The sequence below is a fragment of the Sesamum indicum genome, linkage group LG8, assembly GCF_000512975.1.
Source record: "Sesamum indicum cultivar Zhongzhi No. 13 linkage group LG8, S_indicum_v1.0, whole genome shotgun sequence".
Classification (NCBI taxonomy): Eukaryota; Viridiplantae; Streptophyta; class Magnoliopsida; order Lamiales; family Pedaliaceae; genus Sesamum; species Sesamum indicum.
In genome coordinates, this window is record NC_026152.1 from 17,829,358 (window position 1) to 17,841,561 (window position 12,204).

Here is a 12,204-nt window from a genome sequence, read left to right on the forward strand (position 1 = left end):
TATTATATGTTTCTTTGTTGGGTTCGACAAACGTTACGTCAGCATCCATTTTGTCAATTTTAATTAAACCTGCTGGTTCCAATTTCACCACTTATGATTTTTCTTTTTTTTTTTTTTAATAAAAGTGAAAACCATAAATTATTATTATTTTAAATAAATTAATTATAATCATCAATGTAATTTCAATTCTATCAGATTTGGGTTTCACGTTCATGGAATAATTTGTTGAGGTGGAATGGGAATGGGAATGGGAATCCAGAAGCACGGAGTAGTTGAAGTCGCAAAAGTGGTGTTATTAGTTTTAAATGCCATATAAACCAAGACAAGAAAAATAAATATTAATTGTAGGAGGAGTTATTAATGAAATGATCTAATCTTCATTTTTAATTAATTCTTGAATATTAGCATTTGTAACATAATAATTACATATATATAATCAATCATTTCACTCAAGTACAACTAAAAAGGAGCTAAAACCAAACAATAAATACTTGCCCTTTCTTTATTTTCAAACAAAACATACAACTCATCACATTCAAATTGCATCAGGAGTTTCCTGTACAGCAACATAAAATGCCAGTATACAAGCATCCTTTCGTCTATTATTTTCCACAACTCTAGCAATAACTGGTTCAATATTACAACCTGACCAAGACAAATTCAGATACAAGTTGATAACATAGATCAGTAGTCGGAACTGTTTAAAGCACAGAAAACCAATGATCAAATCTAGCAGCATTCGAGTAGAATATTCAAATAAAACTTGTTGTGTACGTTGACGTTATCAAGTGGAAACACCTTCCAAGACAGCCATCTTCATAGAAACTGCATTGCCAGACGGAACTCTTTTATCTTTTTAGCTATCTTATTGATGGAACTGAATCCTTGAGAAGGTAGGAGCTTTTTAATCACATTTGCAAAGACTCAATTCTCACCCTAAAGGGGATAACATCCTTCAAGAATAAATCAACACCAGAAAGTTTGAAATATGTTTCAGAATGAGTGCAGCCAAAATGGATGTCATGGAACTATTTTGGACAATGTTACTTGGTACAACAATATTTGCGGCCCTTTCCTCGTGTAGGTCCTTGCTATCTTCTAGGCAAAATATCATGTGAAATCAATAGAGATGAAAAGAAAAAACACACTATACATAAATCGATGAATGAAAATTTTTAGGCCTCCGCCAAGCTAGCACAAAGCGTTAGTCGTTGGAAGCACTCAGAAGCCAGAGAAAACATGTTGGTAAGAGCAAAATCACCTTTCACCTTCTTGGACGCAAAAGGTAGAATCAGCAAACTGGGGCAGTTGTCTCAGTGCAAAGAATGTAAGCCTTCCTGCAGTTGAGAAAATTTTTGTAAATAAAATGTTCGCTGTAGGACGTGATTCTGGAAGGGTGGTAATATAATGCAGCAAAACTTGAATATCAGAGTGTTCGAGTACAAAAATAGGTAAAAACATCTGGCAAACAGCACTAAATTTAATCTAAAAGAAAAAGACAAACGTAAATCGAGCACATTTAGCTGAACTTTTGAGGTTCAACCAGTTGAGTATGTACAAGCCAAAGTTCTAATCATACATAAGACAAATATAACTCCATAAACAACCCAAAAAAGAACTGTAAAGAATTGCATGGCACTCAGGCAACTTCCATACATGCAGTTAGAAACAAAGCTACATTAGACGTGTGTGGGACGGGTAACTTCCTTATGCATACGGTTACAAGGAAGTAACTGACCCAGGCACACATTAGGTGCTACTAAAAATCTATGCATAACTAGACAGGTTGTCTCCGCTCTAGACATATTGAGATTACAGATTCAAGTTTTTGCCCTGACCCAATTAAAAAGACAAAGCACCCTCTAAGTAATAAAGCACCAAGTGGTGATACTAACAAGGAGATGAAATCAGATTTGACCTTTAAAAACCCCTGACAATCGATCTTTTAAACATAGAAACAGCAGCTCTTCATGTAAAATTTGCTGGTATTTTCATCCAGCAGCAACAACCTTGAAACCCAAAACATTAGTAACTTGTCTATAAGATACTTTTCTCATTATAACAACTAATTGCGATCAAGAAAAGAACAACCATAAGCAAGCATACAAAATATCACCTAAAACTTTCTCATGTTTAGCATTACTAACCAATTAATGCAATAGCTGACCTAGTATCTTCCAATCTACGGAACTCAGAAACAAGAAAATAAAGGACAAGAGTGCTGAAACAATCAGAATTTAGTGCCTTGTGTTGATCAACTAATGGCGTCTGGAGGCATGGACAATGAAAAATGAGGAATTCAAACCTTCAGAATAGCATCAAAACTGCTTGTGCCTCTTACTATGAAAGCCAATTTCATATCGCGGAAGTCTGCTGCGTCTTTCATTGAACTATAAAAGGATCCTAGTTGGAACTTGAAGCGCATATCAGATCGAGGCAGAATGGAACATGACAAGATATTCTCATTTTCTTCGTATCTGGCAGGATAAATATCGCACCAGCACCCTAAAGAATTTTCACCAGTATTGCACCGAAGGAACCCATCAGATGCAATCTTAGAACACGAGGAGCAAGCAGATATAAAAGCTGGTGAGCAGAAAAGGAAAAACAGATCATAAAGATGCTAACACTAACTTTTGTTTTAAAAGTACAACGGCTAGGAAATGTAGCAAGGAGAAAGCACTAAATAAAGTGCAAAACAGAGGCAAAGACTGAAGACAACCTTACTGCACAATACTTTTGTCACATGTAGTGGAGAATGGAGGGCCTGAACCAAGCACTGAGATCCATGCAACTCGATCAATCCCAAAAGTTATGCCAACTGCAATAAAATCAGAAAAAATAAACTGCATAACAGAACTAAAATAATTCTACCATAAACTGCAAGGAGGAATAATGTCAGACCAACTCATTTGCACTAAAACTCAACAGACTGTAATTAGCTTCAAAGATGTGCAGATCATAAACAAAAGGTAGAGTACAAATTAGTTACCATAAGCATTGGGAATTGATTAGCATCAAGGCAAATAAGCTTAGTAAGAACTTTAAACCAACTTATAGATCGAACCACTTCTAAGTAGTCCAGTTGGGAAGTGCCGAAGGCTGGTCTAGACACTGACTTTGCAGAAGGTCAAAAGAACCAAAATACACAAACTAAAGAACTTCCTTATTACAGCTGTTACAGTACATCAATTCCTTTTTACACTCCTTGCAATTGAGACAACCGTGATTATTGAAAAAACTGTAACTGATGAAGAACCAGATAAGGAAGTTAGGACGAAGGCATGGTGATAAAGATGAAAAAACATTAAAGTAAGTTTTCAGTCCTGAAGTTGCTCTTGTGTTGGCGGCTTTAAGTTAAATCAAGTAAATAATTTACAATCACATCTCCGATTACCCTCTACTCCACCAAAGAAATAACAAGGATTCCTTATTTGCTTGTATTGTCCACTGGAACCAGTGGAGTAGAATTGCTCCACACGAAACCTCTATGAAGCTGGAACATTCTGATTTTCTTTTACAGGTATCTCCGAGGAGCTTCAGTTTACTATGTAAATTTCTTTTGCCCTCTACTCCAAGTCTTGACTCAAACCCAATCCCCGGACAAATGCCAGGTGTTTGGCTAGTGTCTAGGAAATATACTACCCATCTTCCAGCGTCTGCAAAAGCATGTCACAACAATATTTCAGAGAACATGGCTCTATCACTGGAATAAACTCTCAAGTCTTATGCATCTGCAAAAACTAGATTGGCACTTGCTGTCAAGACTTTTACCCTTTTTCTCTCAGTCCAACTTTCATTCAATAATATCAACAAGAGGATAGGAACAAAATATCTTAGCATGTGCTTAGGCTAACATGTCTATCCTCTAGTATACTCTATCATCCAGGGAAGTGGATTTCTGTTGAAGATCTTTCCCTTGATTTCCATACTTGTTTAGTTATCTGCATAATTTTCTTGGCCTGTATCCTATTCTAGTCAAAGACGAATAACAAACGCCTCACCTGGATGAAAATGCAGCACTACATAACAAGAGTAGAACAGCGAATTAGAAAAATGGTGATAACTACCTCAACAGAAAAGCCAGAAAAGAAATTACCTCTAGTTCGCGCATCCACAGAACAATTTTCTGAAATCTAGTTTCTTCAATGGATGTTTCTGATTGAAGGGCCTCATCCAGTTGCTAAGCCCAAAACAAGCACAGGGCACAATTATCTTTTCAACTAAACAGCCACAGTAATGTCCATGTTAGTCCTAATCGGTCCGGTTCTTTCCGAGGACAATGAACCTAAGTGTACAACGTTTGACGCCTTTTCCTGTATTTCATTTGCTTCACGTGCCATGCCTGCCTTTCTAAGGCAAGATATCAAAGAACTTATTGTGATATTGTCCGGTGCACAACCGATGGACAACATCTTGTTATACATTCCTATTGCTTCAAACATTCTCCCTTTCATACAATGCCCCAAAATGAGAATGGTAAAAGTCATCTTGTCATGGACACATCCTTTCATCTCCATTTCCTTAACAATTGCATTGGCCTCATCTATATTGCCAGCCTTGCAAAACCCATCAATAACAGGGTTGTAAATAAATGGTGGAGGGACAATGTCTTCCCTCCAGTTCAACTGCCTCAGCAAATCACGAGCCTCGTTTAATCTATTTTCTTTGCAAAGAGAGGTAATCAGAATGGAGAAAGTAAATGCATTAGGAGACACCTTCCTCTCATTCATTTCATCCCAAAGCTTCATTCCTTGTTCCAACTCTCCACGGCGGCAATAACAATCAATGAGAGAGGTGAAGGTGACAACATCAGGATGGAAACCACAGTTAACCATCCTTTCATACATTTTCAAAGCTGAAGCCACCTTGCCCTTTTTACCAAAACCATCAATAATAACATTAAAAGTAAACAAATTTGGTCTCGTTCCATAATTAATCATCTCATCAAAAAGAGCAGCGGCTTCCTCCATCTTACCTGATCTGCAGTATCCAGAAATAACTGATGTGTAAGTCACAACATCTGGTGAAAACCCAGATTGTGGTTTAACTTCTCTCAGTAGCTCCTCTGCTCTATCCATATGACCAACTCTACAGAACCCATTAATAAGAGTGTTATATGTAACGAGATCAGGATGACAACTAAAACTCCTCATAACATCCAAAAACTCAAAGGCCGTGTCAACCTTACCAACCCGGCACAGTCCTTTTATCACTATGTTAAAACTTTGCGTATCAGGGCAAAAGCTTCCTAACCTCAAAATATGACCTCTAAAAAATAAAACAGCCTCATCAACCCGATTTCTGTTTATCAATATGCACAAAAATTTATTATATACAAATGAACTAACTGTTTCTCCTTTCTCATTACAGATTTCAGCTTGCGCAATCAAAATTTCTTCAGCAACCCTAAACTTCCCGGCATTACCAAAAGATGAAACTACGAGATCCAAAACCGCGCTATTGGGCCAAAACCCATCAGCTTTCATGTATTCGAACACTAGTTTAGCCGAATCATGGAGGCCCATTCTGCAGAGCGACCTCAAGAGCAGATTGAAAGTGGACTCCAAGTGAAGTAGATTGAAACTCAGCCTCGAGTAGCGGAAAAAGCTAAATGCTAAATCTGGATTATTCAATCTATTGTTAATGTGATAAACTACGCCGAAAGCCACAAAGGGATTCAAACTCTCCCGAAAATAATCAGTGTCGAAAAAATTCAGCGAGTGAGAGTGGTGAACGCAGAGAGTGCAAACGACTTTGATGAACCAGACAATGGATGCCGGAGAAGAGTGCGATGACTCTATGCGGGCGTGACCATGGAGCAAAGCTGTGGAGAAAACCTTAGAAATCGACACCCTCTGAGCCCAAAATTGCATTCTCATCAATCAAATCAAAGATTGTCTATTGAACAGTATAAATGTTGCGGAAAATAATAGATGAAACCGCGCCGCCGTCTTCATGCCATTTTCTTGTATTCCGGAGCGAAATAACAGATTGGAAAACAAGAGTTGGGTTCCAAGAGCTATGGATGGGTGGCTGATGAGGTTTGGGTATGTGAAAATCTGGTGGGGTTGGCGGGGCCGAATTAGGGTTGAGGACGCCCGGCGGAATGGTCACCCCAACAAAACACAGTTGTACTAAATATTATTCTCAGGTTGTTTCTCTTCAGCACAATGCCATACAAAGCTTAATCAAACCAACACACCAATATATTATTATTATTATTATTAAATACAAAAGAAAAACTTATTTTATAACTATTGTGGTAAAATAAAAGACTAAGGGTCATGTAATGAATATAGTGCCTCATTCATCTATCTTATAATAATTTGTACAAAAGTTTTAGTGATCAATTTAGTGAATATAATGTTGTCAAACTCATGCATATAACAATTGAGTACTTGTCCATTCTATAAATTTTGGCGTATTACTTAAGCTGTCGAGGATACCATATGATAAATATACCTGTTATACAATATTTATAAGTCATTTATGAAAATTACATTTTCTCAAAAAAAAAAAAACACAAATCTTCATAGAAAATATTAATGTGCTTAGATTTATTTTCGACGTTCTCCAATTATTTTTCACAATTTGAATTTTGCATCAAATATTATATACTGATTTTTCAATATGTACCAGACATTATGATATATTCTCAATTATTATTTATTTCTTATATATATATTATTTATTTACATATACGCGAGAAATATGTTCTAAATATATTACATAAATTTAAAATATAAATAAAAATATATAAAGTATATGCTTTATTTATTTTTTTCTTCTAAAAACTAAACCAAGCACGTACTTATTGATAATAAACATATACTTGTAATAATTCTAAGGTTTATAAAATTTAATTAATTGTTGGTCCCAAATTTAAACTTTGCACGTATCATTTTGACCTAAATTAATTTATTTAAACATAAGTTAGAATAAGTAAAAAGATGATGCAAAGCCAAAGCCAAACCCTTTCTTTTCATCGTTCAGCCGTTCCCTCCTCTTATATGCTCTGCAATTCTGTTCTGTTTTTCACTCTTCTTTTGCAGTAACTCCCCACCGCACTCCAACTTCTCTTGCGCCGCCGCCCACCAAAGTCTAGCCTGCGTTGGGCCCACTTCCCCACTCGAGCATCATTTTACTTGAGAGATTTAAGTGCGGCTTGGGAGCAAAGCTCCCGCATTCGAGGCTCGCCGGCCGTTACCGGCGACTTACGTGACTTCCTTTACCACCTCCGCCTTCCCCAGAGAACTGTAGTTTTCTTGCTTTCTGTAGTCCATAATATTTGGCATTAGACCCTGTTTACTCCAAGTAAAACACGAATGATAAAACCCCTGTAGCCGTTAGCTCTCTCATTGGCAGATTGAATTCGCTGAGGTAGATATGGCGGTCGACAAGAACAAACTTGAAGAGGAAGTCTGTGTTCTTCGATTTTATAAAATAGTCCTGAGTTGGGATTACCTTCGCATCCTCAAAGAATCAGATGTATTCATTTCACGTTCCCTTTCTTTTTTCTTTTTAGTTCCTCCTTCATTCTGTATACACTTATGTTATAGGCCTAATATTTGGTGCAATGCATATCAAATTTAAGTACTGTTTGCCTTAAACGCTTAACCTGCTGCTTTTAGACTAGCTATGGGCAGATTATCTACTCCAATGTTTTGCTGTTGAGTTAATTGAGCTTTTTTGGTAATTGTTTAGAAGAGAAATCACAATAAGAAGTCTGGGGATGGAGGTGCTGTGGAGTTGAAGGAGGTGAAGAACACATATAAAGATGTTGATGAATATCTTGATACGTTTGAGCCTTTGCTTTTTGAAGAAGTTAAAGCCCAGATTGTTCAACGAAAAGACGAGGAAGAAGGTATTGTTCTTTGCTTTTCCGACTTCTTTTTTCGTCTGTTGAGGTTTGTGTGTGCTTCAGATAGAAATTTCTTACTTTGAAGCAATTTATTTAGTTTCGCCAGGCTGAGTTTGAGGCTTGGCATGAGAAGAGAGTTTTTTTCATGCATACAAGTCTTTGTGTTTCTCTCCATATTTTAGGTATTTGAGATACTTTTTCACTGTTTGGTATAAGTCTTGGTTCAAGTTTTGAGATCATTTATTTTACATTAGTTTGTTAATTAAATGCCTTGTACATATAAAACATACTTTTGAATGTACAGAAACTGAATGGCAGCAAGCAATCGTGGCAGAATGCAGTGAAGTTAATGGATTTCATTTACCTATGGTCATTTGCTCTGATGCAGAGTTGATATCTCAGAATGATCTACTGTTGCTTTCAACTAAGAAGGTACATGGTACTAATTTAAGATAATTGTTTGTGGCCCCAATTTGATTTGGCTGGTGCCATTACATTGGTCATGTTGTAAACTTGTGATTTTTGTTCATATGTAAAATTCTCTTCTGTGAATTGCCATTACTAATCTTGAAAATGGGATCACCTCTTTGTAGTTTGGTGAGGGCAAACAATTACCTACTACATATGCCTTTGCATTAGTTGAGCATCGTCAACAAGATAAGATAAGACTTCGCTTATATTTGGGTGGAGAAATCAAGAGATTTAACACAGATGCTATCGAGACCTGCCCAAGGCTATTAAATATGCTTCCTATTGTTACTGAAGTGCAGAAGTATTTCTATGTTATGAAGGTAATTTCCTGATTTAAGCAAATTGTATTATTTTTATGTTACTTTTACTGCCAAATTGTAGGATGCAAATGTTAATGGAGATCCCTGCGGTCAATTAGGACATTGGGATGTTTATACTCTTTATTCTGGTGATGATTTTTTGGCTATTGAATATTGGTTATATATAATATCATCTAATATATCCTATTACTTACATATACATGCCAAATTTCTTAATTCTGTTTATTTTTATCATCATGTTCTGTTCCAGATCTGCAGCTTATCAACTATAGTCCGTGAATATGTTGCTATGCGGTCCATTAGTTCTCTTCCTTTCAAGGATTTAATATTAACAGCATCTGAATCTGACAATTCTGCCGAAGATCGTGCCTGGAAACTATCTAGACCTCTGGCAGAGTTTATTCAAAATAATCACAATAAATCGCAGCTGGAGGCTATATATGTGAGCTCTCAAGCAACTTTACCCTCATTTGCGGGACCCTCAGAAATCTTGTATTCTTTAAATATGCATCCTTTTTTAATTATCATCTATATCGTAGCAAAATTAGTAATTGAGCTCCCTCTGAACTTGTTGCAGGCAGGTCTTTCACGGAAAACCTTTGTTTTGATACAGGTTTGACTTGTACCTTTATGCTCCTAACTTGGGAAAACTTGTCATCTTTAGCAGCTTCTCCTAATTTTAGCTTTAATGGTTTTCAAATTTAATTTATCTTTTAAACTAAAATTACATGCAACAACTGCAACGTTGCCCATATTTTTTATTGTAACTTAAAAACAATCATGATGCTCTCTCGATTTGCTTTTAGACTTTGCTTGAACTGTCCAAACAATGGAAAACAGCTTGAAATATGTCCATGTAACAGAACACTTGCTTTTAGGGCCCCCCTGGGACTGGAAAAACGCAGACTATTCTGGGGCTTCTTAGTGCCATTTTGCATGCTACTCCAGCTAGGGTACACTCCAAGTAATAATTTCTCCATCCATTATTTCCCTCAATTTCTCATTTTGCTGAGAGTCAGTAGTTAGAAGAACGGATGCATTTCATATATAACCTTAGTTTGAATAACTTGATCTATTTACTACATGCAGGGGAAAATTGGTTGGAGTAAAACGTGGGCCAGAATTGCCTATTGAAGAAAAGTATGACATTGTTAGTTAATTATGTGCTGCAAGCTTTCCATAAGATTGCTCTTTGTGCATGTAAAACAAACACACATGTATTTCTTTTTATGTTTATGTGCATATCTCTCTGGTCGTGCTTCATGGGGTACTTGTAGTCAAGTGTATTAACAACTTGAGCTCTCATTGAGTTCAGAAAAATTTCAAGGTTTGAGTTTGAGCTCAAGTATAACATTACAAGCTTGTGAGACCTAGCCAATTTCTTAAGCTTGAAAGGGAGCTCGATTCTTTTGAGCTTCAGTCATGAACTCTATTTAAGCTTCAATCTTGATTTCTGGCTTCATTACGAATGAAATATTAAAATTTTGGACTAATATGTGATAACTTATTATTATTTTAACATAATAATTTCTACAAATTAATTTGCCAAAATAAAATTTTGTTCCGCATATAAAAGAGGTTAATAAGTTTATATCCTAAAATCAATGATATAATCTAAATAAATGGATGAATTTAATATGATTAGTGAAAATATACGAAGTCTAAAAGATTGTATTGGATTTCAGTTATTTGTAGAAACATATAGATTTCTTCCTGTTATATTATTTTTTTGTAATTCAAGTTAAAGCAATATATTGAGGCTTAGGTTTTCACTAACTACCCTTTCCTCACACTCTGTTTAATTCTGCTTTTAGATGCAGTGGTAACAATTCAAACTTGAATAAAGTTATTGGAACATAGTTTTGTTCTGGATTTTTCATGTTAATCATTCATTATGTTTTGATATTTACAGGTACAATCACTGGGAAAAAGCATCTCCATGGTTATCTAGCATTAATCCTCGAGATATGATCATGCCTATAAATGGTGATGATGGATTTTTCCCCACATCTGGAAACGAGTTGGTGAGAATAATTTTCTTTCTGTCTACATTGATTTTAAACTGTCTGCAACTCTAGGTCCTTAAAACTTTTCAACTCCATCTAGAAACCAGAAATGGTTAATTCCAGCCGAAAATATCGTGTCCGAGTACTAGTATGTGCTCCATCAAATTCTGCCCTCGATGAGATTGTCCTGCGTCTCCTAAATACTGGTTAGTTGTCTATCTTGTCCATGACATTTATTTTATTTAGTTCGTCTTCTATTTAGTGCCTTAGTATTCGATTGTGATGCATAATTGTCTCAACTTTTTGCATTGATAATCTTTTAGAAAAATTATCTGTACATCTCTTAGGGATGTAGTAAAATAGGACAGTTCTGAGTAGATTTTGGGAAAAGAATAGGAAGACCTTGGTTCTTCAGATAAGAGAAGCCCTTTCTCCTGCACTGTTTGGTAGAAAGAGAAGGGAGAGATGAGAGGACAGGCATTCTTAATCACATACTTTCATACAATAAATACTATATATGAGAATAGTGAAAACTCTTGGCGCAATTGCTCTTCAATTCTCCTTTTCCTTTCAGAATTTTGATGCCTTATGATTTGGAGCTTTATATTTGCCATTGGGCCAAATCTTCAACATAATATAACTATTAGGTGAATATCTTAAGAGGTGAATGGCGTAAAATTGACCTCTCTCAACTACTTGTGACTCTGGTAGAGAATAGTTATTTGTTTTTGATGTATTTGCTTTCTACTTTCCTAAAGTTCAATTAAATTTCAGTTGCTAGAACACATTTTACTTGTTAGGGTTTCAATGAAGAGAAATGAGCAATTCATCATTGCAGGCAAGAAGTTTTCTTTGTTTCCTAAATGCTGATGCTTTCGTGGTTTCATTATAGGTATTCGTGATGAAAATGACCATGCATACAACCCTAAAATTGTGCGAATAGGTCTCAAACCACACCACTCAGTCCAGGCAGTTTCAATGGATTATTTGGTATGTACATGACTATTATTTGTAACCGCCTACCTGTTGGTTGATGTGACTCTTTAGAAAATTAAATATTTACTGAAGTAAAAAATTGTTCTAGGTAGAGCAAAAACTTGCAGGTGTGGACTCACAAAGTGGTGACAAGCAAAAGCAAGGTGGTGTAGCAAAGGATAAAGACAGTATCCGTGCTTCTATACTCGATGAAGCTGTTATTGTATGTGGTTTCTCTTTTTTCAAGTTATTACTGTAAATATATTCGCTCAACCAACATACATATAGCCAAAATATATTTAGTGATTAGCTGAGTGTTGCCAGGTCTTCTCCACTCTGAGCTTCAGTGGATCAACTCTTTTCAGCAAATTAAACCGTGGCTTTGATGTTGTTGTAATTGATGAAGCCGCTCAAGCTGTAAGTCACTGCTTATCACGAAGCTTAAAAGTATGTTTATATGGGTTTGAGCATATGCGACTTGATATTGCTTTCTAGAAAATGGTATCTATTTTATGTTTATGTTTCTGTTATAGCATGTGCAGTATGCCCCCCCCCCCCCCTCCCCCCC

General features: G+C 36.1%; 2 protein-coding genes across 11 annotated transcripts in view; one reads left to right on the forward strand and one right to left on the reverse strand.

Moving 5' to 3' along the window:
- Positions 583-6,186, reverse strand: LOC105169172 (pentatricopeptide repeat-containing protein At2g06000). 10 transcript variants are annotated; one of them, XM_011089507.2, is made up of 5 exons: positions 4,100-6,186; positions 2,723-2,821; positions 2,306-2,586; positions 1,262-1,337; positions 583-825 (listed from the first exon to the last, which is right to left on the reverse strand). In XM_011089507.2, the coding sequence occupies exon 1, from the start codon at positions 5,880-5,882 to the stop codon at positions 4,224-4,226; it is 1,659 nt and encodes a 552-aa protein (XP_011087809.1). In that variant the 5' UTR covers positions 5,883-6,186; the 3' UTR covers positions 583-825; positions 1,262-1,337; positions 2,306-2,586; positions 2,723-2,821; positions 4,100-4,223. The 10 variants fall into 10 exon arrangements, with proteins under 10 accessions (XP_011087809.1, XP_011087807.1, XP_011087808.1 ...); XM_011089505.2 differs by having other exon boundaries at positions 583-1,095; XM_011089506.2 differs by having other exon boundaries at positions 583-1,098.
- The window catches only part of LOC105169174 (probable helicase MAGATAMA 3), an 8,600-nt gene continuing 3,359 nt past the window's right edge, over positions 6,964-12,204 (forward strand). Inside the window, exons 1-13 of the mRNA XM_011089509.2 lie at positions 6,964-7,491; positions 7,708-7,867; positions 8,169-8,296; positions 8,458-8,655; positions 8,906-9,097; positions 9,233-9,268; positions 9,534-9,619; positions 9,745-9,795; positions 10,568-10,679; positions 10,762-10,867; positions 11,554-11,651; positions 11,746-11,859; positions 11,961-12,053. Of these exons, the coding sequence (XP_011087811.1) occupies positions 7,390-7,491; positions 7,708-7,867; positions 8,169-8,296; positions 8,458-8,655; positions 8,906-9,097; positions 9,233-9,268; positions 9,534-9,619; positions 9,745-9,795; positions 10,568-10,679; positions 10,762-10,867; positions 11,554-11,651; positions 11,746-11,859; positions 11,961-12,053 (1,476 nt within the window). The 5' untranslated portion in view covers positions 6,964-7,389. The remainder of the gene's footprint in view (positions 7,492-7,707; positions 7,868-8,168; positions 8,297-8,457; positions 8,656-8,905; positions 9,098-9,232; positions 9,269-9,533; positions 9,620-9,744; positions 9,796-10,567; positions 10,680-10,761; positions 10,868-11,553; positions 11,652-11,745; positions 11,860-11,960; positions 12,054-12,204) is intronic.

What these genes read in the sequence shown, in the direction of transcription:
- LOC105169172 (XM_011089503.2), bottom strand. Translation starts at nt 5,882, where the DNA reads ATGAGAATGCAATTTTGGGCTCAGAGGGTGTCGATTTCTAAGGTTTTC.